The following is a 26,935-nucleotide window of genomic DNA, read 5'->3' as shown; positions in this document are numbered from 1 at the left end:
AGCCTGAAATTAGAAAACACTGACTAAATATGCTTTTCTAAAAGACCTCCATAAAAAGCTGTAATTACTAATTTAATTCTCTTTTAACAGTAGTTTACATTTTCTGCAGGACATCACTAATTATGCATTCTTTGAAAAAAATTAATGAAAAATGCAAATCTCTCAAATACTCATATTTATACTTATACACACACACATGCACATGTGCATTTGTATATGCAAAGATTTATGTTAGAAGGGTTCCCAGAACAATCTTGAATGTGTGTCCCATAATTACCACTTTCTTGAGGGAATTTCCTATTGTGAAAAATGGCCATATTCATTGAATAAATTGCTTGCTACGACTTTGTCATTAACAAGGAATAGCATTCTATTAATCACCAAGATTTAATTTTAATTTATATTTTATCCTTGATTCCTCCGTTGGGAGCTGAGCATTCTAACAACTGGCCATATCTAAATGGAAACAAACAAACAGCTACTTCTGACAGAATATGATGGTCATTTAAACATAAAGTTTCCTTAGGGAAAAATAGAGTTTTCTACAAAAGAACATAATCAAATTAAATACTTCTTTTCATTGTCTTTCCAGGACAAGCAGAAGACATCATTTTAAAGAAACAAAAATGCTTGATGGTAATTCCTGTGTGCAAGCATGTAGAGATTTTTTTTTTCTAGCTGCTGTAGCCAAAATATAAATCATTTTCTGCTGTGGTGTCAGGAAGTGTATTGCACTAAATTAATCATGAGCTACTTTAAAAAAGGCACCAAAAATTCACTGCAAAATGAAACAAATCTCTCTGTGCCTGTTTTCCATTTGCATTGTCATCACTTACCTTTAGAAGTAAGATGGGAATGTTGCTGAAATGCATTCAACAGACCCTGTGTGTGTGTTAGCATCTCTAGTGCTCTCTGCTTGCCTCCAGCCATCAGGAAAAAGAAAGTATTATAACCTGCACACAATATAATCTTCATTCTTTGCCAGGCTCCTAGCACACGGATACATTATAGCAAACTAAATGCACAAGCGCATAGACTACAAGCCAAGCTGTGTGTCTTCTAGCATTTCCCAGTCCTAGATGCATTCTACTAGGGTAGATAAAAGTCTTTCTGTCTCATTATAAAAGAAGAGGAAAGGCAATTCATAAGGGAAATGGAGTCATTTTAGAAAGCTTTTCCTAATAAGCCCAATAGTTCAGCAGATGTGCACAAGTGGGGAAATCTGGGAAGGCAGAGATCAGGCAGCTCCATCAGACAACTGTGGCTCGGCTTGCTTTTATCTTTTATGTCAGGCAATCAAAAGAAAAGCCAGTTTTATTTACTGAGTAAGGGGCAAATAAACTCATCCAATTAAAGAACAGAAGTGATGTCTCTGTGGTTTAGGCTAAAAACATTTTAAAGGTAAAAAATCTGAATTAATTCACTCAGACGAGGCTTCTAGATCCTTGTCTGTCTTCCTTTGCTCCCAGGGCAGGATGGGCACACACTGAACTTTTTGTTAACTCTCTCCTTTCAAACCCTCAACCCACAAACTACACTAGCAATTAATATCCTTGTTTTAATAAAGTCATTTTCAAATGCTTCTGGGAAGACACATTTCTGTGGACCACAAGCAACAAGCAATTAAAGTCAGCCTCAACTTTACAGTTGACTTGGAAATCAGAAAGAGCTTACCAAAATGTTTTGAAATCTCTCCCCTCTCTCAGAGTCTCCAAAACTACTTCTTATCTAACTGATCACAAGCCCACCTGCCATTTTCACTCTTGGCTGCTAAAGTCTTTATTAGATCAGAACCATCATCTTCTAGCTCCTGACTCGGAAAAGCTCACCATAATGTTACTCCAAGTCTGAAGTAACTCTTAGCAAAAGCAGCACAAACCAGATGCTACTGAAATTGGGTCAACTGTGTGGGTTTTCTCCCCATACAGTAACTTACTAAATCACTCTGAGCAAGCCACACTTACCTGTAAAATGTGGTATAATCCACCGTTGAATGACAGCTCTGAAACTCCCATGCTTTGAGCTTCTGGCATTCCCGGTGAGCTCGGAGTTTCACCCTCACTGTCCCATGACAGAGTTCAGGCACAGGTTTTCTCTGTGGGCGGCTGCAGAACTCATTGGACTCCACACGCCAGGATTCGGCAAAGTCATCCACATCAAACTTAAAATTCCCATCCCCTCCAATCATGTCATCTCTCTTGTGCCCATTGTAATTGCCACACAGACCACAGAGTTTGCTTTTCAGATGCGGTGCAGCCATGACTTCCACAAAACTGTCTCCATCCCATGAGATTTCCAAGCCTAATAAAGAGATTAGACAGAAGCACACAGGAAAAAAAAAATAAAAAGAGAGCGAGAGAGAAGAAATTGAGGATAACAACAAACTGCGCCTTATGTTTGTGAAACAGTGTTCTTGGGAACCTAAACAAAGCCATTAGCTTCCTTCTGATAATGCTGTTAGAGTTCTGTATACTTCCCCGTAAGCGCCTCTGGCAAGTACAGTGTTTCTTAAATCAGAGTCAATTACAATATAGTCATGTCCTCTCTGTTTGTTTTTGTTCCTCCTTACTAATGAATGGGTTTAACTTAAAAAATCTGGAGCCAAGGCAGATCTACTCTCAACATTGAAAGAAAGCTCTTGCAAAATTCTGCAAATTTTATTTGCTAGGGCAAATTTCTAGCCGATTTTGCAGGGGGCCAAGAATTTCAGCCATTGTCACCAAGTGCACAGGTCATGGGTGTACAAAGGCGTCTATGCCTCATTACCTTCCACCAGTGACGACCTTACAGAAAACATCTTTTTCTTTCCAGCAAAGCTGATATTGATCACTCATTTGGATGAATACATTGTTCCAATACAAGTACCTTTTTTATGTGAGTAAAAAGAGTTAAAAAGATGACCGCAAAGATATGTCAGATGGGTAGAACTGTTTTAAGAACGCATGCTGAACTGGATTCAAAGTGTTCATTTAAAAGGCGTTAATTACGAACTCTTTGAAGTTGCCTTCATAAGTCAGCAACACTGAGGAAAAACGGTAAACATCTAACCTTCATCTACTGGTTGAGATGTCTGCTACGATCTGGTTTACAATAAGGTAAAACTAGCACACCTAGCACGTCAAAATCAAAATTGATTTCTGTGGGTGAAATCTATTTTTTCTTTCTGTAGCCATCTAAAAGGCAGGTGTTTGGCTCAAGTCAAGTCTGTGCCCTCTCTTTGATGGAAAGAAATATACGAGTCTGGGTGACAACTTGGGTGTCTAATGCAGAGGGAATAAACTGCCTTCTGAATGCCTTTCTGTTTCCAGTGATACCCTAGAGGGTCCAGAGATCAGGTTAAGACTAAATTTCTAGTTTTTACTTGTGTGATTATAAATTAAACTAATTCCATCTTTTGAGAAGTAAATAAGTATTTCATAAGGGAAAGTAATTTTGCTATCATATGGAATAAAAACACCAAGAATCACTGCTGCTTAACTCCTACATCAAAATGGCCTTCCTTTTAATTATTTCCAATGTCTGATGAGTGCTACTACTTCACATCTCTACAGTAACCCTGCATCTGATGATCACAAATAATTTGCTGATGTTAATTTATTCCCATAAAGTACCTATGTGAAGCAGTTACTTAAGGATAAACAGAGGAATCGGATTTAAACAGTATAGTCCAGCTTCTACCCTCTCCTCCTTGCCTGGCCAAGATTACCAAACAGCATCATTCCGCAGTGCAATACCAGGGTCTCCATCCAGCTTTCTGCATTTTCTGTGTGGGCTGAATTAGCACCACCCTTTCCTTTTGTAAATCAGTGCTTGTCACTATGTGATCCATATCCTGACTTATCCTCATGTAAGTAATCAACATACCAGTGACTCAGTTCAAAGCTGAAATTCTTTTAGCAACACATCCCATTGTTTCCTATGACAATTCCTACCCATGTTACAGAGAAACAGAGTAAGGCTCAAACAGCAATTCCAGCTACAGGCGGGGTGTTTTGCCACCGGTACATACTGTCCTGGCACTTATGTGATTTACACCTTGTCACCAAGAGAATGGGAAATGATTTACCCAGCAAGGTTATACAGACAATTCTGTATCACTGGACAGTACAGTCTACCGTATCATGTTTTATTATTACTACAGGTTAGCAATGAAAGCACAACTATGTCCTGATCTGACAATGCCTGAAAGCAGCTTCAAATTATCTAATAAACGCAGCATGGATAGGGCCACTGTGTCCTTCTCTAAAGGTAGTTTACACCCAGACAACTGAGAAATTGTGTAAGACTACAATTGTTAACAATGCCAGCACAGTGGCAAGGAGGCAAACTGCCTTTTAGGCTGCTTCATACATTATCCTTGCTGAACAAATCCAAACTCCAGTTGTCTTTGCTTCTAACAACGCTGAACAAAACAAAACACAGCTTGATTTGCAGACACCAGATTAACATCGCCATGCTGGCATTTAGAAAAACCTCACCATTAATTTATAAACCAAGATTTCTTCAGACTTGAGAATCCTATAAACTTTCTCAAAGCTTGAAACATCAAGATCCAAATTCTCAGAGAGCTCTCTTCAGAAAATGACCCCACTTTTTAACACAATATTCAACTGCTTCCCCAATCAAGTTCCCTCAGAAGCTGCCGACATTAAGTAGAATCACAAAAGAATGGTTCCATCTTAGTTTTCCTTTTACAATTTTTTTTTCTCAAGCTAAGACTTACCATTTTCAGTGAAAACAGTCACGTTCATTATTAAAGGTTAACTCTAAAATTATCCTGAATATTTGTGTATCCTCTGTGAAAGTTGAGTTAACCTACTCATTATACATAGTTCTCTGCCCTCTAGGTACGCAGACAAGAATAACGTGAAATTACGTCTTTTCACCTCAGTATATAAAAATGCAGATTTTTAAATCTAGAGATTCCTGCTTTGATTACTGGATTTGAGTCAAGAGACTCACAGTCTAAGCACCACAAAAGGATGCATTTTCCTCTAGCTGGGTATTGTTTACATACCCTATATTCTGCTGTAATTGCTCAGACGGAAGGGTAATTTCTAGCTTTGACGAACAGCCTAAAGGTTTCTGCCCATAATGGAGTTTATTCCATTTTGGGGTAATGAGAAAGGGTATTTACTCCTACACACATGATAATTCTGTTGGAGCCTGATGGCACTGTGCAGTGTGTGCATTTTTGTTTGTTCACAAGCAGAAAATTCAGTTGGTTTCTGTAAACCAACAAGGGCTGTGACAGATGGGATTATGCTACAGAGCAATGTTTGAAACAGTTTCCTTGGCAGACAGAAATTGTTTGGAAGAGTTTCTTGGTGCCTATATCTCTCTTTTCCTTCCCTCCCAAAACAGATGAGTTTCCCATTCACTTGGACAAGGATCAGAATCCAGGAGATGTGAAGTCAAAAGATGCAACATCTGCCCCATCTGGGGATGTGCAGAAAAGGAATATTCTCTGAGTTACTTTTTAGGGTTTTCTCATTTTCCCCTTTCTCTGAAGGATGGTAAACTAACTTGTTGCTTGATTTCTTAACTTCGCACATGATATGCTTTACTGCATTTAAAAAAAAGCCTAATCCTTCTGGATTTATGCATCACACACTGCAATCCCCATGCTGGGAACTCACATCAATTGTTCTGCATGATATTTCATGGTAAAGACATACTCAAGAACTGATGGGCCACTCTTCCCTGAAGATTTAGTGCCAAAGCACTACAGAAAATATCAGCAAAGTGACTTTATGCAAAAGATCAGCACAGAAACAACAACCACAACGAGACAGACAGATAAGCAACAGCCCTCTGCTCTATCATCTATTTAACACACAAATTTTAGACAAGTACCACCATCCCAACTACACCCATGATGAGCTACCTGCAAGCGCAGGGTGCCAGAACTGCTGCTGTATGGCATCCAGGGCTACAGCTGATGAGGAATTTAGCATCAAAACAGGTTTTCACTGGAAAATGCCAATTCATCAGAACTGAAATGCTTCAGGGAGACATATTGGATTCAATGAACTTCCAACACAGCACAGGCAAGGCTCCAAGCTGGTTTCCTGCCAGCTCGCCTGGTGGGCTGCCTGGAAGCCTGGACTCTCAGGGTATGCAACTCCAGGGCAGCCTTGCCATGCGGATTGCCCTGTATCCAGTGACTACAAGGCTTCCTGAAGCTTTGGGCTCCCCTGTTTTACCCAGGGCTCAGCTCCCAGCTCTGTAAAAGAAAAACTGAAAGTCGTGGGAATGCTGGATAAGCTGTAAGCACCAGACCCTGCACTTCCCAACCCAGTTCTACTTTGAATTTTACTTCTAATGCAGTGGTTTTGCTTATTTTTCATTCCTTCCTCATTCCTCTTCTTTTTTCACCCTACACTGGGAAAGCACGTATTTTTTAAAAGATCCATGTTTCATTCTGAAACAGAGAAAATTCTCCATTTTTCTCCCCCTGGCACTCAGAATTTCCTGTGGAACAAAAAGTCTGTCTTTAAACCAGTTCTACTCAGCACATTCCTGCTCTCTACAGCCTCTCTGCTTCTTGTCCTCTCCCAGCAAAATGGAGCCGTGCTGTTCTGTGGCTTTCCATGCCTTACTTGCTGAGGAAAGGAGGACTTGGCCCATCATGCTGCATTCAGTGAGAGAAATCTGATCCTGCTCCGTTAAGGGGAGGAATTATTTAGGCTATAATTTGCAGTGATTACACACTGTTTGGTATGTTGTCATAGGCCATGTTTGCCCTCCCTCTGCCAACACATAGACAAGGATGCATGTAGCCAATTGTTAGGTCTGCACCAGAGACAAAGAGAATAGCAGCAGGATTAGCTGTCATTCATCTTCAGTTGAAAACCTTTCCTTGGCCTGTGGTTGGCTAATGAAATCCACATCGACAGAATTCACAGCATTCAGCTGGCTGCAAAGAGAAAGCCTCAAGATGCTTTTAATTAGATGTTATGAATAATGGTCAACTTGTGTGCGTTTTACAGACAGCCACAAAAATCTGCATTGCCACTTTGAGGAATGAGCCCAGAGCTGGGATCCACATTATGCAGACTTAAATTTCCAGGGGCTATACGAACAGGTGTCTAAATTCTCAGCTCAACAGTGGGTGCTAGTATCCCTTTTGAAAAAAAAAAAGATGCCAGATTATGAGTATGACTATGCGTCACACCTGTGACCATATCACTCCATAAGAAAGACTGGTTTCACTGCTTTCACATAGCATTTAATTGAATTAACAGTAAATAGTATTCTCACTGAAACAGTACTTCACTGTGTAAGGGAAATCTCTCAGGACTACAGTAGTACCTAACACATGCTAATGAGGAAGTTTTAAACTTCCCCTTGGTATTTATCTATGCAAGGCTACTATAGTTTCAGAACAGTTTATCAAAACAATGTCAGCCCTCTGGTTTAGCATTTTGACAACTAATGTATTTTCTAGGACTCAAAAGACATGAGACCCTGCTATCTCCCCTCTTTGTTTCTACAAATAAGGTACCAGATTCTCTGAAGTTTCTTATTCCTTTTTACTTCTAGTGCTGTGGACTTTCTGTCCCTTGCAGACAAATCCTTACTCAAGCACAAAGCAAGCCTAACAAGACAGCACTGAACAGCAAATTAGGCCTTGGTTTTCAAACCAAGATCTCCATTTTTCTGAGTAGCTGCAGTGAAATGTGTCTGTAATTCCACAACTTAAACTCATTCCAGCCATTAGTCACTATGATTTTATATTATGGCTGACTTAGACTGTAAGGTATGTTGCTGCAACTGGGGAAAAAAATGAAAGTTACATGTAAGAACTGATGTCCTCTCTGTGCTTAACTGTAAGTATCAAACAATGACCCCTGCATAAGCCACTCGTAAGTTACCAGAAGTAAAAATCATGACACATTTGTCTATACAGGCAGTTAATTGTCACCTGCAGAATAAAACCTTCTTCAGCAGACGTTCTGCAAAGTCTTGAAACTCATAGCTGGGATCTCTCTCTGTTTGTGGTCTGCAGGGGTTTTGAAAGCTACTTGGGTACATCAGAGCTCTGAAGTACATTTATTACCACTATCATGGTTCTCTTTTTACTGACTGCTGTTCATGTTGCACTTAAGAAGTTCTTCTGGGAAAATACACACACACATGCACACATTTGCCCTACCTGCTTTGGTTGTCACTTTCAGCAAATAACCATCCAAATCGATCTGAAATTGTGGTGTCTCGCAAGGTAGTGAGATACGGGTCCCATTCCACTTCACTGTGAGGTGCTGCTGGAGGCTGATAGTACTTCTGCCCAACACAAGGTCCACTGACTTTGTCCAGGAGAAAGAACGTGTCCGACGGGCATCGTTTTTTACCAGCACCTGGAAGGGCGAGGCAGAGGAGGAGCAGTCTTTTGTCAAAACGTACTGACATGTTCCCTGAAAGTTAAATGTCCGTCCATCAAAAGTGTTGTAGTGAGGGTCTCCAAATACAGTGCAAACTCCAGGCTCTGCAGGTGAGTGAGAAACAAAAGCACCATATCAGGATCAATCAACGTTTAAAAAAAGCAGTAGATAAGACTTAAGAGGATGCCACTCTCACCTAATCTATCTGCCCTACACGGCAGATTTCGCTGATGCCTACTAGGAATACACATTTTTGAAAAACAGTAGCTTCAGGGCCTTAGTAGAAGTCTTTCCCAAAACAGGTGGGAACCAAAGGCCAATTGATCCTTGCGGCAGCATAGGAGGGCTAACCTGTAGCTCGGAACAAAAGACACATCTTCCAATCTATGTGTTTGTCCCTTAACCATAATGTACCACCTAAACAGTTTAGTTTATTACAATGCCTGTGAAATTGTTCCAATAATTTCATTTCCAGAAAACACAAGACCCACAAGCAGAGCCCTGTGCTCCCAGAGCCCACATGTCTCTGGAGACATGTGATGGGAGCCTTCCCAACTAGCTTCAGTTTTCCAAACATGAAATGCCTAGTCTAAGCAATTCATCCAGTCTCCCTCTCACTGACAACAAGAGATAGACATGACTAGAAAGTCTTTCATCTCGCCAGTTTTAGACATTTCTTTTAATATGTGGGGACTTAGTCTCTGGAGGAGCCTGTCTTTCTCCTGCCAGCTCTGGGAGCAGAAACAAGTATCTAAGACTATAGGCGTTCCTCTCAGTTAAATCCCCCTGCCTTGAGCTCAGACACTTAAGTTGTATTATGGGAGCAATGCCTATTCTACTAACAGAAGCAGAATTCCAAATCTCACATGTATATTTTTGAGGCTAATTTTAACATCCCCAGTTAGGCAAGGGAGTTCCCCCAAAATGAAAAGCTGTTAGACCATTTTAACAGGACCTGGTTCTGTGTGCATTTTACATAGACACACTTATAAATATTGAAAATTTATAAACTAGGTATATTTTTCCCAAATTGTCTGTAGAACTAGCATCTTTATTTGATGTTAAGAGCTTCTATATATGCTGTCTATACACAACTGACTTATAGCAGCTATCATTACCAAGCTACCAAATAAAAGCCTGTTGCATGTGACTAGCATGACGCAAAAACTCTCTGAGAGTGTGGTATCTCTACCAATCATTTGCATCATTAAAAATAGAAGATTTCTTATTGCTTTCTGTAGTCATATGCACCTCCAAGAAGCCACAGATGAAAGGCACAATGTTTCCACACTCATGTCAATGGTGTAGAGTTACCCTGCAGTTACCTGGCAATTGGCTGAACTGCCTCTCAATCAGAGAGCAGCAATTTATTTGCTTTGCAGCCTTCTGGTATAACAATGGGTCCTAACCACATCTCATTGCTGCTGTTCCTGGAAGAAGGAGTCTCAAGTCACAGAAATGCACACTGCTACTACCAGCTGGATACCCATGGGCTGAGCCTGCTTTTGAGGGGGGCAAGGGACATCATGCAGTAACAAGATTTGACTCAGTAATCAGAGAGCTGTGAACTGCACCAATTAAAAAAAAAATAAAACCAAAAACAAACCTCACAAAATAGAACCAAATCCAACCAAGGAGGGGGAGAAACAGAGTATACAATTTGTTCACTGAAAAAAAAAACCTAACTTACAATACCTCTCCTGAAAAGGCAGCTAAAAAAGACAAATTCAAACCTACAAAAAAGAAGGGGACATGGATATTATGGAGAAGAAGCAAGGAATTCATTCAGTGGAGTGCAATGCAGCTCTGGCTATGCAATACACCTTTCTCAGCAGGGTTTATGCTAAAGTGGCTATAATGTTGTTTTTCTCCAGAGAAAGAGCATCCAAAGATACCCACATGGAGACACAGAAAACAGGGCTGAAGGGGACCTCAGGAGACATTACCTTTTCCTTCTTCATCTGTAATTCAGAATCACCTGTACCTATGTCAGTCCTGACAGACGTTTGCCTAACCTGCCCTTGAAGAGCAGTAGTAACAGCAACTCCATGGCCACCTCTGCGGTGCTCAGCTGTCCTTACTGCAAGTAAGGTCTTCCTATGCAGTGCCATCACAGAGGTGGTACCTGGGAGATTTGTATTCTACCCCTAACTTGCCACATTAATGCTTCTTTAACTAAGTCAGTAACCAGTCCTGGCATCATTATTATGCCTCTTTACTATGTCTGGCAACTAGGAACCAAAACTTTCAACTTCTCAAGGGCGTCATGTTGACAGCCCCTTTACAATTCAACACGAACCACATTTGATCAACACCTCTGCAAATCAGGCCCAATGGACTTTAAGAAGAGCCTGAAAACCAAGATACTTAGACAGTTCCTTTAAAAACACGCACTTCTTTGCATCTCATTTTCCTCATTGATACCAAAGAGGACATAAGTAACTGTTTTCCAAAGTTCATAAAAAGATTAGTTGATTCTTCATAAACTGGCAGGAAATGTATAGATTTTAATTGCAATAATAAGTTTTACCAAAGGGGAAAAAAAAATCTGTAGATTTTATATGGCAACTGTCTGACTTTACCATTACGAAATCTCACAAAATCTTACTAAGATGTTTCTGACTTCCTTACTCACGTTACTATCTGCATGATTAATATTAAGATACATTTTATTATCTGCTCAGATGCTATGTAATTTTTTCAGGCTTTAATTTTTCTTTAAACATAATGACAACTTTTCTGGAAACAAGGAAACAAAAATATCAGCCAAAACATGAGCGAAGATTTCAGAGGACAGAACTGGTTTTTATCTGTATTTGTAGAGGCCAAGAACGTGGACATGTTACACATGTTATTAACTAACATATCAGGAGGGGGAGGCTGGTTCTTCACCTAAGCAAGTGGCTAAGAGGCAAGACATGAGAGGAAAAAACATAATTTAGAGATGTGCAACTAAAATTGATAGTACCAGTGGGATCCAAAGGAAATATTTATTTTTAATTTCTAATGTGTTATGCAGAGTAATGTTGTTTTATGTTATGTTACATCGTGTCACATCACATGTCAACTTGATGCAGTGCAGTTAAAATAAAAAAAAGAATGTGTTTTGGACTGCATAGCTGAACGTCTGATCCAAATTTCGCTGTTTTCTTTAATAAGCAAGGAAATGGGGCAGGGAAAAAAATCTACCTAAAAACATTCTGAATAACTGATTCTCTGATATCACTGCATAAAACATTCTTGAAAGGTTTGCTAAAATTGCAGGGTTTTAAAAAAGATCCACACCCCGAAAGAGTGTGTGCGATAACTCGGGCACTGCCAGTAGGAAGAACTGGTTGGCCTAGAAATAAACCTTAAATACTGGGTGTAACAAGACTGCAAAAGACAGACAACATGAAAAGAGTTCCTGCCACACTTAGGATTTGGGTGTTTTATGGTTTGCATCTTTCCCCTCTGCTCCCTCCCTTCTAAAACAAAACAAACCAGTCATTCTTTTTGGCTGTTTCTGAAATCTATTCGAAGCACCAGTCCTATAGTTAGGATCATGTGTGACTTGGTCCTCTGTCAGGAGAGGTGTTGCTGCATCACCAGAGTGATGTTCCCCAGTGCTGGAGTATGAATTTTGCTTGTGCTAACACTATCTAGACACATGGGTGAAGGTTCTTTCCCCTTTTTCCCTACAGTAAATTGTTCCCAGATTATTGCAGATACTCGTAGTGCCTCTCAGCTGTCTACAGCAGGGTTAGAAAAGGGCAATTATATACAATACTTCCCTCTAAGACTTCACCAGCTTACAACTATTTTCAGTTTAGGAACTTTCTGAAGTAGGCATGGTTTCTCTTCACTTAGTAACCTTCGACAGACTTTTCTGTGAATTTGTTCCATCTCCCCTTGAATGCAAAAATGTTTTTAGTGTCCATCCTTGGGCAAAGTGCATGAAATCCCACAGCTTGTTTTGAACCTGCCATTCATGATCTTTGATGTTTTCTTCTACTCATCTACGCATGAACATGAAAGAAAATATACCCATTCCCTCTCTGACCCTGAAAAACAGACTTTTTCAAAGGACAACTTCAGAGCTATGTTCAGGAGGCTGTGATTTGCAAAGCGCCTAAGGCACTCAACTTTGATTAAACATTACTGGGAAATAATACAAACATCTCTAAACCTCTTTTGGAAATCATACATTCAGGCTCCCAAATCAATATTCAAACTTCTGGCTTTCATAAAGGCTTCTGGGAGCTCAGCAGTTGTCACATTTGTTTTTTAAGCAACTAAATATGGACTTCACACTTCTACAATTGACAATCTTAATCTGTGAGTGATTCATGCAGTTTGCTCATCTTCCACCTAAGGCTCTATAGCTTACTTGCAAACTAATAATAACAGTATTTAGGTGCTAAAGTGAATACTATACAACTCTTGGCATGCTTTCATTTACAAATCATGTCCCCAACTCAAAAGAAATAATGACTTTCATTAGAAAAGGTAACTGGGAAGCTGAAAAAACAACAGCAAGGAAAAGAATATTTTAACATTCCCCAAGTTGTAATGTATTCTCATAAGGGGAAAAAAAAAAAGTAGTTTATGAAATTACGACCTTTTTTGCCAATATAGAGGAATAAAAGTCTGAAAGACAACTTATTTCTAGTAAGTAGTATGCTGAGTAAAGGTAAGAAGACCTTACTGAAATAAATGGTTGCCACGAAGTACCTTTCTGCCTTCCACCCACTACACAGTATTTAGCCTTTCTAGAAAGGTGATATATGGATATCACATGGTGGAGGCCAGACAGACAGTTACCACACAGATCCTGATCAGCTAGAGAGCATGAGCGTATTGGCTGGGCTATTAGCACACTTGCAGTTCCAGAGCGACCACAGGACATATTGTCTCTAGCTGGGTTTATTATTTGTTGGGATATAAAGGAAATGGGACACAAATCCATAGGAAACCAGGCTCTGTTAGCTCTGGTGCTCAAGGAATAGCTTGTTTTATTTTTTCAGGAGATCAGAGCAGTCAATTGAAGTCCAAGATGTCCAGATGTCTGGTCACACTCTTCTGGGTTTGTAGCTACTTAAGAGTGGCCAAGAAAAATATACTTTAAATTATAACTAAAATTGGTTTGGACACTTTCTAAGTAAGGAGAGGGAGGAAAAAATACAAGTTTACTAGTTAAGGGTGTTCTGGTTGCACACCTATAATTCAAAAAGATCTCAGCTTTTTAAAAATAAAACGAAACTTTGAATGCAATTAGCCCCTATGCTGAATTAAGCCCTAAATCAAACAGAACACATTATTAACTTTTGAAAATAGCATAGAATTTCATTAGCTTTTCTGTAAAAAATTCATAGCCATAGAGCACTTTCCTCATAACTGCTGCACAGTGCAGCTTGATATAATACACATTACAAGGTGTGGTGTCAAAAACTCCACAGGAGTCTTTATGGTCTATTTCATAAGTAAAATAGCTATTCCAATTTGTCCAAATACATATTTATACAGTAGACCATCATGTCTGAAATGGCCAAGGAGGTAAATCATGAACAGCATTCTAGTATGAATAAACAATTACAGTCTTTTCATTTATGTATTTCTCCGTGGCAAGGAAATCATTCACGGAACAGGACCACCGGGGCCTACGCGGTCCTTTAGTCCCAACTCCCTGCTCTCAGAGGTACCTACAATGCACAACCGCACCTTTTTTTTCTTCTTTAACTTTTATTTTTCAGTATTTCTATAAGAACACATAAAAAGGATGCAGGAGCAGGTGAAAGTACCAAACTTTCACTCCTAAGACTAGGTATAAATGCCCTTGAATTTGGTTTAGCTCCATTGGTGATTTTGTCAATTAAGAAAAGCTGCACAATGATTTGTGAGGAACAAAAATTTCTGACCCAAAAGAGTCCTTTACTCTAAAATTAATCATGTGTACCACTCGACCTAGATGACACGCAGTCCGCTCTGAAAACAACTTCATCTATAACGTCTCACCATGGCTTGGGTAAGACTATATTAGGATTATTGATCATGATTAAAATATACCTGTCTGGCTGCAGCAGGAACCTTTCATACTGCATGCTGAAACTTCAGCAAGGCCTATCAATTCTTCTCTGGCAAGAACAAAGATTTAACCCCCACTGTAAATTCCCATCTTTGTCTGGAGTTGAGAGCAGTCTGTTACTGTTACTTGAATTCAGGTTTAGCGTTTTCTTTTTTTATTATGAAAATGACCTTGGTCTAACATAGGATTACTAATTTATGGAATTGACGTCAGTGGTGACTTTTCTAAATCAAGTCCAAAAGAGTACATTTCATTACATTTTTACAGCAGGATAAACTACACTGTTGAATTTTCCACTGGTATGACCACTGTGTTTAATTAGTGATAACTGTACACCAGCCATGGAGCTTAAACAGCAACATGCCAAAACTAACCACAGTCAACTTCAGCAACAGTAGACAAAAGGGACTCTTCGGCCCTTTAGGAGACGAGGTACTTTTTTTCTCTGCAACAAACTGCTTTGAAAATAATCCTTTGATTATTTTTTTTTTTTTCAGTTTAAAGTGTATCCTTTAACAACGTGACTGGGTTTGACCCACTTCATAGAAATTGGCTGCATTTAAACTGTACTCAAAGCTCTCCGGTGTACAGTATGTTCTTGTACCTCCTATGTTGTTTTTACTTTGGAAAATTAATATCTGCTGGACTGCCAGAAATGTCTGGTGTGTTATTATGTGGAGAGAGGATCAACATGAGTGGGTGGGTGAGGGAAAGGGCTGTGCACATACATCTTATCTCATCAGAAATTGGCCGAAGCAGCAAAATTTCTAATTATTATCTGAAATCCTTATGCCTTTTGCCTCTCTTATGTCCTGATAAGATTTACAGCACTTCTGGCACAAAGGTGGAAACAGTTCCTGCAACTGTTAAAACGCTAATGACTACCACTGCTGTATGACAGTGGGCATTTAAATTACATTACCTGATAAAAGCTGGGAACAGCCTCTTAACAGTAAAAGCTTAGAATCAGTTCAGCATCAGCTCTCCTCAGTATACTAAATGGGCTCCAGTTGAGACATCTCTCCAAAAAAAAGCACCCCTCTGTTACACGTGCAACAGAAGAGCATGCCACTGCAGGACAGTGCAATGCAAACTGGATCCATAAGAAGAGGCTAAGGGAGTAAGGTGATTTATCATGAAGGCTTCAGGGAGCCTGAAGAGCAGTTTGCCAGTGCCTAGAAGTAGGTTACTGGGACGATGGAGCCAGGCTCTTCACAGATCTGTGTGGCAGGAGGACAAGCAACAACAGTGTGCCCTTAATATCCGGTCTTAGAGCATAATGATATAATCAAGTAGTTCTGATTTTTAGGTAACCTGACTCCCAGATTAGTTATTTTTACTTTGATGAAATCTATTTTTGCCTCCTTCTCCCATGAAAAAATCATCACAAGTCATCATTTCCTAGCAGCATTTCTGAAGGAGTCACTGTACTGTCTTCTTTTTAACCCCTTACGTAGAGGGTTTTTCTTCCGCCTCTCATGTTATAAAAGGACCCATGGGAAAGGTTAAATGAGATGGAAACATAAAACCACAGGCAAGACAGAGATCGATAGATTCATTACACTAATGACACGTCATGTTCAAGCAGAACAGCAGAGGTCTATGCAAATTTCTTCTCCACTGAAACTGAACTAACATGAAATCAACTGCTGGTCACTTAAATCCCCTTTAATTTCTCCCTCTGCTCAGTATTATTACAAGTGTTTCTGAGGTTGCCACTTGCATTTAATTTCATTTTTACTCTGAAGACTTCCAAACTAGATTTATCGTAAGTTACATGTTTCAAAATAATTGAGCTGCAGAATGGAAAAACAAGTACTTAGCATATGGAGTTTATACAATGCAACAGCACCCACAATTGAGTCAACCAGCAAAACCAATTTGATTTTAGACAAAAGAATAGGAAACACTCTCCTCAAAAAACTGTTTCCTCTTTCAGAAGCCTTGCTATAAATCATGAAACCCCATTTTAGCAGTCTGTCCCTATTTGGTAAAATACTTAAACATGTCCTGAAGGAAATACGTAATTGTATCCTGTTAACTTCAGTGAAGCAGGTCTCTCCGTTGATAAATAGGACAAGCTTAAAGATAAGTGTTTGTGTAAGTGCTTTGCTGACTAGGAGAGAACACAAGTAATGTCATAAGATGATCATTCTGAAGTAAAGGGATAAAAAGGTGGTGGTAGAGCTAAACAACATACAGGCAGAAGGAGAGCTTTCTAATGTACTTTCCTCTGCTGCCCCAGGCTGTGTCTCAGATTTCTGCACACCTTTTTTCAGCTCTTACAAATCATGTGTAAAGGTGTTGGATTATATACACACAGAGCTGGGCTGTTATTTACAGGTATAAAAGGTGCCCAGTCCTAAAAGTTACAAGTCTATTCATTTGCTTATTTTATTACCTACAAATTTCACAAGCCAACTACACCCTTCAAAAAGCAGCACCTCAGATTTGACAGAAATAGTGTCATTTGGAGAAAAAATGAAATAAAATAAAAATAAAATACCCAGGCATATTATTTTGAATTTACAGATTTATAGGAGGCAAAATCTGTAGCCAGCAATAATCACTTGCCCTTTAGTCACCTCTAAAAAGAAGGCAGAAAAGCAAACATACTTCTACTGTATTTATTTTCTTTGAAAGAATAAAAAGTATTTAAAGTATGTGAAGAAATGACTTACTTTCAGTGCAAATAGGACAGCATCCTTTTCTGTTCAGGATTTTACCCTAATTGGGAGAAAGACAGGCTGATTTAATGAAAGAGTTTTTGGAGCAATGACTGTTATGTTGTAAGGCTGGATAAGCCTTTGAAAATAGTTCAAGTTGTGTTTGAACTCAATGCCCTGGTTACAGCTTCAAATATCAGGTGCTAAAAACAGACAGAACTATTCAAAGAGCTTCCTGGCAGTCTTATAAGAAATGAACTACTAAAAGGGTTCTCTGTTACCACTTTTCTCTTTAGAGAGAGTGTGAGAGAATTTTGGACTCATGTATTCATGGATATCTAAAGCAGACTAGTCATGGGGTTAACAAGATCTCTACCCTCTCCCTCACCTCCCAAAATATATACAATACATTTCCTATGCACACCTTTTTAGTCACCACATAGAGTGTGCTCTGCTCCACACTTCCCCCACATCATCCATTTTTCCTTCAAAAATGAAGGAAGGAGTGAGGCACTAGTAGAGATCTAGCCTGGTGAGATTTCTTTCATGGCTAAATCTTGTGGTATTTCTCACCAATTCATATTACCAGTCATGGACCAGTCTCCCCAGTGAAGTCAGTGGGCACACATCCAAGGACATGCAACATCTAAAAGCAAGTAATTTGGTTTAATTATAGTAGCATGGACAAAAGATTTCAGTCTTTATTTACCAGACTGCCCAGGTCAATTTTATTTATGGCTGTGTCTTATACAAGGCTGGCTAGAAGCAGGAGGTATGTCTCTGTGTTTTCATGCTCCTTTTCATTCTTCATCAAATTAAAAGATGTTGTATCTGATTTTACTTAAATTCCCTAAAGCTAACCATCAAGCTAGAGAATAAGCCTGGAAAATTTCAGACTGAAAGATGTGTTTTTCCAAGTAAAAACTGGCGTGAGTTGTAATAGAACTTACGGTGATATTGGAACTCGCCCCGCATACAGGGAAAGAAGAGGCATATGGAGCTGTGCTGCTCCCTAGACCAACCCTTTGCTCTAACTGTAGCTGAACATAGAGAAAGTCCCCTCTGCGGGATCACTGCCCCAGTTCCTCAACAAGCAGGCGAGCAAGGAGTGGCCAGCAAGAGTGAGCAAATGGAGCTGTGCTATTCTGCCAAATCAATGTTCTCAATAGTGCAGAAAAGCTCATGAAAACAGGCCAGGTCTATGCAGATAGTGGGGAAGTGGGTACAAGCAGCAAGTCCTATCGCTGTCTGCCTTCCATTCTGCTTACTGTGCTGCCAATTTTTGACAATGTAGGGAAATGAACTCCAAGTATCTGCCAGCAGACTGGTGTGGAGCACACTCCATTCTGCTTGTGCTTGACATACCCAGATGGCATGAGTGAGAGCTTGGTGATGAGTGTGCTCAGGCTCATCATCCGTAGGGCATGTAAGCTTGTCTTTGAATGTGCACCTGCATGTAAACAGACTTGCAGCACACCCGGATTTGAGAAAAAGGCTGGATCACAGTTTCACTGGCAGTGTGGGCAGTGCTTAGATGCTTGTGTGACATCTGGCCCTAGAGCAAAAAGAATAGCAAAGGACCAGGCTGCAATAAGGAGACCTACCAAGCACCTGCTAGGACAAAACACATTAAAGGAGGAATTGTTAAAACTACACAAATATTCAGAGATGGGCAACACTTATTTGTACAAATGGAGGTTGTGCGGCTAAATGCCACACACCGTACTGCATGGCCTTACCTCTCCGTTTCAATAAAAGAGTTGAAATCATCAGCAGAGTTGGAAGTGGCAAGAATTCAAGTGAAATTGGAATCTCCAAGGCAGCCTGCTGAGGCTGGTTACTTGAGCCACCATGTTGGCCCAAGATCCTGTTTTTGTCTTGTAGAATAAGGAAACCCATTATTGCTAACATGTGCTGCAAGAGTTCGTTAGCATTGAGGGTTCCCTTAGGAGTGGGCTAAGTGATGTGATCCCATTTTTCCCTATGAATATTTATAATCAGACCACATTTGAGTCTATTTATTTTCTCAGATTTTTCTTCTTTTTTTATGAGGTTTTCAATTTTATGTCTGAGGTTTTTATTTTCTATTTTTTTAAGGCAAGACTAATTGAGGGGGGGAAGGGAGTTGTTTGGTTGTGCAATAGCAACAGCTGTTGTTTTTTTGTGCCTCATTTGGCAGTAGAGTAAAACCAGCAACTTTTTGTTTGTAATAATAACAGATGTGTATAACATTAAATGCAGTCTGTGCTAGAGATGGGAGAACGTGTTCTGAATAAATTTTCAACTCACTTGAAGTTCACGGGTTCAAAATTTACCTACATAATGGAACTCTGCAAATGTCTTCAGATGTTGTGAATTTAATTCTGTTAACTTTTGCACAACCTTGGAGCTCAGAAAAGGCTGTGTGTTGTAAAATTCACCAGACTCTCCTTTAGCAGTACAAAAAGAAACATGTCCATGACCACTGACCATTACCACAGTCTTACATTTCTAGTGGGGAATGCAAAGGCATAAGGAGAGGAGTGAGGCAGAAAATGATAAGGATGGGTAATTGGAAAGGCACAAGGCAAGAAAGAGGCTGGAGCAGCGCTAGGGCAAGAGAATAGCAAAACAGGTAAGTAAAGGTCTAAAGGATCTCTAAAACTCAGTCTTGCCAAGTGTTGAGATTACTCTGCTTCTATGAAGTATTTAAGCATGTGTTTAAGTTTAAGCACACATGGAGGGCCTACTAACTTCAGCAGGACAGGACACATGCTTAATAGGTTTGCTGGATAGGGGCCAGTGTGTACTGCACCTTGCAGGCTGACATTCCAGGTAACTGAGAGAGGGAATGTCTATGTCGAGTTAGTGGTCAGAAAGTAAAAAACAGTAAACACAAGCCACAAGGCTCACTAAAAGCCCAAGAAGGACTGATTTTACTATAAATGTGACAGGAGAGATTGAATTTGATAGGCATTCCCTCCACTGCAGATGAAAAGCAACTAAGACAGACACTTCCTGTAATTAATGATACAAGATTACACGCTCAAAAAAGAAAGGAATAGAAGAAACAGAAATGTGCATAGCCCTGCTGAGAAAATAAGATAAATGACAGAAACAGTCTTTGAAAATATTTCAGCCTGCCACTAGCACATTGAAAAATACAAATGGTTTCGCTTTGAAACACATCCTTTTAAGAAATGATTGGCCAAAATCTAGGTTGGTAAAGCAAACAATATTCAGTCACCAAAAAACACACATCACACAAAGTGCATTGACTGCATGATAAAGCACTGAAGTCAAGGAATAATACTCTAATTTCCTTGTGAATCTTCAGTCCTTTCACATTCAGTTGTGTGTATCATAACACAGTTTTAATGAAATAACTTTATGGGGCCTGACACCCTAAGGGACACTAAACAGCCTTCCATAGCAGTCTTCAATAGCCAGTAGAGACTGCTTACTGCCAAAAATATTGTGAAGAGTGAAAAGAAACGGAGTTCAAACCCCTACAGTTTGCAAAGACAGCAGCATAATTCTATACATGATGTCTAGACTTTCATTATCAAAATCAGTAATATATCTTTATCTTGAACAATGTGGTGTGTTTAATTAATGTTTATAGATTTGTGACAGTATATCTCATCAAAAGGAGCAAAGCGCAGATGAAAAGTAAAAGATTTAAATCCATTAGCATACATTATTTGCTTTAAAATTACTTGATGTCCACTTGGAATAGGAAAATAAATCTCACTCTAGAGCTTACATTCTTTCTCCTGCTTGTCCTTCCAATTCAGCTTGGAAGAGCAGAAATGTAATCTGTATCTGCAGAGGAGGGTGGGTTCGCATGCAGTTTGTTGCAGACTCCATGTTAAGGCTAGGAGCAGGTTGATTGGTTAAATACTGGAGGGAATAGTGCTGTATGGTAACAAAACTGATCTTTTCAGCCCTAAGGAACTGGACTTTGCCTGAGAATTAAACTCTGAGGTCTAGCGCAATTTAGGACTTCACGTTAACTTTGGGACAAATTGTGTACTAACACTGAATGAGTTCATCAGTCAGACAGTTATTCTGCAGCAGAATTGTGGACGGTGCGTTTTTACTCACCACCGTTTTTGTTTTAGAAGCCACTTCAACTGATGTTGTTAAGATGTATGCAACAAGTCACATGAGTTCCATTAACAGAACTGCCCTCTGCAGTGAGTGCCAGAGTGACAGGAAAATGATGTCCCCTCTTCTAAGGATGCAAGCATCACTTTTGTAGCCCACTATCACAGCAGAACAGGGAGCAACAAGGTACAAGTTCACTATTCTACTACCACTTCTGACTGTTGAAAGTTCACACGTACAAGATTTTACAAACTAGAGTTTGTCATTTAAAATTTTACACCTAGGTGTCTGTGACTCATATTTTCCCCACTGGCTTCCAGGATGGAGAAGGAAACGCTGAGAAGGTGTAATGCTAATGACTTGGCTCTCTCTTCAGCAGTTCTGTTCAAAGATCTACCCCTACATGAGGTGCTATTTAGAGCTCCCTCTTCTGAATGCTTGAGCCATTAAACCAAAATATTTTGTCAGTGACAGAAATTCAAGAAACAAAGGCTGACTTTAGCTCAAAGTTTCAGGTAATGCTAATTTTTGAAGCAATTAAGTAAAGTTACAATTATGCCACTCTTTGGGTTCACTTCAGAATTTCAAATAAAAAATACTTAGGCTGAAGCCTCAGAGAAAGCAGCGTGGTTTGACTGAAATCATTTGCTTTGCCTTGTATAATTTACATTTTCAACCAAGTATTAAGCCTGATTTGCACTGAGAAACTCAGGTACAACAACGTCCTGCAGTTTGCCATAACAATACCCATGCTGTTGAAATAGTAACATGGTCATTGCACCACTCTATAAAGCTATTAAATATATGTGAAAGAGATGTTCTGGTGCAGATACTTGGGACAGAGAAAGTTAAAGGGAAGAGGGGAAAAGGAGCGCAGAGTATTCAGAGCAAGGGCAGAGCCAGGAAGACCATATTCAGGGCAGCACACTTGGGAAATGCCAACCTCAATTAATATGCCAGAGGATCCCTTCTTTCCAATTGGTATGCCCTACTGCCATGCACACACTTCCATGAAACACTGAAGAAGATAACGGTGGAGAAAAAGAAGAGAAGAAAGCTCTGTTCTTTTAAAAAACTCACATGAGGACAGCTGCTGACTGGAATGCACTGTTTCTTGCGACACTCTGTCTTGCCTTTCACACAAGCACAGATGGTGCAGTTCACAGAGGACCACATCTCTCCATCCTGCAAAAATGGAACATGATATAGTATCAGCTGGGGTGGCAACAGGAAGCTATTTCAGCAATGTATCATTGCACAAGAAAACTATGACTTTCCCTGTTGGCACTGTGTCATTGTTTAGTCTAAAGTATTTTGAAGTGTCTGTCCATGGCCAGTTGGATCAAAGATAAAGATCAAATTCAGCAGGGTTTTCTTCCCTTTGGCCCTCATATTTGCATTTTTCATTAGTGTCCTGATTATTTGCATTGTTTTCTCTCCAGTAAGTGTATGAGGATCACACCTACCACAAATTTTCATCTAAGCTCACATAATTGGAAAAACCTGATTCATTGGGTTGAGTGATGTCTTTAAGTTGTTGCATGTGAAAGTATTTGATTAAGATGTCAACATATAGTGAATTTATTCCCAGATGCAGCATCATTTTGACTTAGGGCAAGAACAGTCAAATAATGAATTCTAATTTAGATTACTTACAGCACTTTCACATATACTTGATCTGCTAAACATCTGAAAATGTTTAGAAGATATGCAGTGCTCAAATTCTCACATGCAGAGCAGGTAAGACAGTCAATGTATGGCTCTTGAAGTATTAGGTGCAAAGCAAAATATGCCTCTTGGTCCTGTCCCTACTTACTTGGGAAAGATTGCCTGAGGAACTGCCCTGACTCCTTTTTATATAGTGCTGCATTTGCCAAATGTGGTTCCTAAAACATTCTGTCTCATCCACTTACAGTCTTGCACTAGCCCGCTTAGAGCCAATATGTGCATGCTTTCTGTTTGCAGGGCTGCTGAAAAGGAAGGATGAGGATAGACCTGACAGAAGCAGGCAGTCCAACCAGACAGCTGTGAACAATTATGTGCCCACCTCAACATGATGTTCTGACCAGAGAGAAAAACAGATTAAATTTGAAATGCCATGGAACCTAACTTATTCAGTTCAACATGCTTGGTCAAAGAACTGTCTCTCCCCTATCTTTGGTTTCCAGGCCATCTTACAATTGCCTGGTGTTCCTGATGCAGCACGTGTTCTTGTGGGCCTCTAATGACTTCTTTCCAAGCATCTTCTAAGGTACCAGAACATATCATAGCAGACTGCCCGCAGTTACACAGATTTTTTTGTCTCACAGCTGTTCCCATTCTACCTACGTTAGATCATTAACTTCAACAGAGTGATGCTGGATTTACCTTCTGCACATGAGGCCAGAAATGGGTGTACTGTCCCGTTATTTTTTCTTGCTCCATATAGTACTTAGTAATATAATAAAATCTTCACAAGAAGCAGAATATTTTAGTTGGGTGCCTTAAGAAGCAGCCATTTGTTCCTGAAGCACAATAGCACCAGTGTGAAAGTGCCAATCAGATGGAGTATAGCCTCAGCATACAGTAGGTTCACATGTAATTTCCAGAATAAACACTTCAGCTATGTACACAAAAGATGGAATAAATGGGAAGCAATTCTGGCTGAGCAAACCAAGTATTCACAAAGGATTTAACATTTGATCTGATTCAAGGGTCTCTTAATTCACAGATGGCCTATGAGGTGACAGAATCTTTTTCTGACACAGTGTGAAAAAAGCCACACCACTTGGAAAAACAAATAGGTTTTTAGTAATAGCTGAAGCGTTCTGCAGGGAATCCCTTGTGATTTGAAAACATTGGGTGAGAGGCCAGTAAGTAACAGTTATGACATGGCTGTCCCAATATAAGATGTCAGGGGTACTGTCCTCAGCAGAGACACGAAATGTAGTAAATCAAGATGAGTAACTTTCAGCCAAGATGAACTTCATACAGCTCCTGCTGGCTCAGCTATAGAAAAGGCTCTTTCACTCAGCAGATAAGGCCTACATACCAGTCAGAATATCTTCTCTGTGAATATCAGCATTTGTTTGGAAAAGCAGAACATTACTGCCTCTTACTAAAAATGCATTACTTGTCATGAAATGGCAGTTTGAATGTCTGCATATGGAGAGGGACACAACATGTCACATCAAGAAGGGACTAATCTTTAACTGCTGTGTATCAGCAGAATTTACACAAACTAAGAAAAGAAACAGATGGCAAATTTTGCAAAGCTTTGCCTCCGAGTTATTCCATCATCAACCAGGATGGTGAGTATTCTGCTAAAAAACAAGCCACAATACTAATTTACAATAAAGTCATGCTGTTTCAGTTATTACAATGGCATCTATTTTTGAGCCACACCTAAAACTGTACCTGGAAGACCTTATTCCCAAACTTGCACACTTTCACTTCCTCAGGAGAGATATATGAGACACACTCCTTGCAGCATTGGTCTGTGTTTTTATTGCATTCACCAGGAAGTAAGCACCTCTTCTTACATATCACCGTTGAATCCTAGGTAAAAGGACAAAAGGAAATAATGAAATTATCACCAAGAGGTTTGACCTCCTGTGTGTCCTTACCATAACTTTTCTGCTTGCAGTCATTGCATCCACCCAAGCTACAGCCCAACGATTTGAATATGTCATCTCAAAGAAAATAAAAATTATTTACTAGATTAAGGGAATCTTTCATGGTCTGAGAAGATAAAGCCCAGCTTGTACTTCTGTTGGCCTGCAAAATCTTACTGTTTTGGTGATACTCTCACATTTTGTGCCTAGGTGCAAAAATGCAAGTAGTCACAGTCATGCTAGAGGAACTAAAAAAACCCACTGCCCTTCAGCAGAGGTGTGCTATTCACCATTTAGAACACCTCTTCCACTGTAATGCAAACTTAAATGGGTTTGCATAATTTGTGTAACTTTATTTTGCATCACATTGAGTCATTGAGTCAGGCATCGTTTCTCAGCTGAGGCAGTCAGTAACTTTTTAAACTTTGCTAACACAATTGCAAGTGCTCTTTGCATCAGATTCTTGGGGACCACACAAGATGCCAAAGAACAGTATCCGGGCTTACAGCTGCACAGCCTTACAAATTACTGCTAAGCCAGACAACCAGTACGCCATACCAAAGCACTGTGGACTCACCTTGCATGTACACATTGTGCAGTTGTCATAAATAAATGAGGATCCATTATCATATACATTGCTGTGAAAGAGGCAGCTTCCAAATGGGAGGTCAAACACTTTCCTCTGTCCTGAATATAAATAAACAGTAATAGAAACAGAATGTGGTTGAAAAGATGCCATGTTGTCAACAATAATAGTAGGGCTTATTGTCACCAGACCAAATTCATGTGCAATGTGTCATTTGCTATGTGTTTCCATTTTGGCGTGAAAAAAAAAAATGTACTTTTAACAGTTCACTGTTCTTCTAGCACACATTCATCTGTACAAATTCTACCGTGGGAGGGAACATAAATATGATTTATGGCATGTTTTTATTGGAAAAATCTTTCTTCTCCTTCTCATCATAAAGTGTGCAGTGTAGCTAAAGGAATAAAAAGTAAGCACTGCAAACTCTTAGGGTAGGTACACTTAAACTAGTTTAAACAGTCTTTAACTTACTGCAATAACTTATCAAATAAAGCAGCCTTAACTGGTTTTAGCATATCTACCTCAGGGGTTCACAGCAGCCAAACTTAATCAACTCAGTGACACCGATGCAAAAAAGAACCATAGTTGTTGTCCAGTTTCATTAAGATAACTTGGTGTACCGTGTTCACGCAAGCCCCCAGGAAATACAGGCATTTGCATCATTTATGAGCAGAATGAGGGTAACACAAGATATTTAGTTTCCATAACCCATAAAATATCTGGATTTCATGAGAGCAAGGCAGGTTTTAGAGCACTATACAAGGCAGCATCAATACCAAATGCTTCCTGAAGTTTTGCAATCCTGCAAGTACTTTCAGGTCACAGCTGCAATACACTTTGCAGTTCTGCAGGCTTCTCTTATTCCTCAGCCTGTTTCCTAGTAGGTTATTTTAAACAAGTGACCATTGTAATACATAAACATACTCTTTACAAAAACTCACATGAAATCACTAAGGTTATCTTCTTAGTTTTTTTATACTTTCCTCTGTTTATTTTTGGTGGTAGCCAACTAATATGTTCTTTTATGAGTGGCTGCCAGTCTCCTGGCTCATCATTTCTGAGGTCTGTTGTTAAATGGGCATCGATTCCAGTGTAGGGAATAGCCACTATGAGTACATAAAACAAGTCACTAAGTACTAGGCAAATACTTTAGCTCTCAAATCACCAGGTCTTGGCACAATGTGATCCTTCCCTTTTCAATAATTCTTGATAAATGTTGAACAGCTTTTTAAAAAGTTCCATTTTCCTCTGAGATATAGGCAAACAAAAGGATAAGCACACAGCAAAATCCATTTAATTTGCCTTGTGGTTTTACAAAGCTAATGTTAAAATAACTATTAACTAAAAGTCAAGAAATAATTGCTGTTGTTCAGTTAGACATAATTTGAACACCTTTCTTTTGCAAATTAGCTACTCTGGACTAAACTGTGCTGGCATAACCAGCCTTCCTTTTACTGAATGTTCATCTTTCTGAAAAGTCTTAATTTCTCTTGCTGGACTGATAAACAAAAACATTCGAGGATGCTCAGTAGCCCTAAATGGAACTGCTCTAC

At 39.5% G+C, this 26,935-nt stretch overlaps 1 protein-coding gene across 5 annotated transcripts in view; it reads right to left on the bottom strand.

Moving 5' to 3' along the window:
• Positions 1 to 26,935, bottom strand: part of BMPER (BMP binding endothelial regulator) — a 151,381-nt gene that overhangs the window by 45,267 nt on the left and 79,179 nt on the right. For 4 of the 5 annotated variants that reach the window (XM_054059623.1, XM_054059625.1, XM_054059622.1 and 1 more), the window contains 6 exons: positions 25,374 to 25,483; positions 24,600 to 24,740; positions 22,284 to 22,388; positions 17,130 to 17,175; positions 8,159 to 8,488; positions 1,965 to 2,301 (listed from right to left, as the gene is read on the bottom strand). In XM_054059623.1, coding sequence (XP_053915598.1) covers positions 1,965 to 2,301; positions 8,159 to 8,488; positions 17,130 to 17,175; positions 22,284 to 22,388; positions 24,600 to 24,740; positions 25,374 to 25,483 — 1,069 coding nt within the window. The remainder of the gene's footprint in view (positions 1 to 1,964; positions 2,302 to 8,158; positions 8,489 to 17,129; positions 17,176 to 22,283; positions 22,389 to 24,599; positions 24,741 to 25,373; positions 25,484 to 26,935) is intronic. The other variant, XM_054059624.1, reaches the window with a different exon arrangement.

This window comes from Cuculus canorus, chromosome 2, assembly GCF_017976375.1.
Source record: "Cuculus canorus isolate bCucCan1 chromosome 2, bCucCan1.pri, whole genome shotgun sequence".
NCBI classification, from domain to species: domain Eukaryota; kingdom Metazoa; phylum Chordata; class Aves; order Cuculiformes; family Cuculidae; genus Cuculus; species Cuculus canorus.
This window is presented reverse-complemented; position numbering and strand designations above follow the sequence as displayed.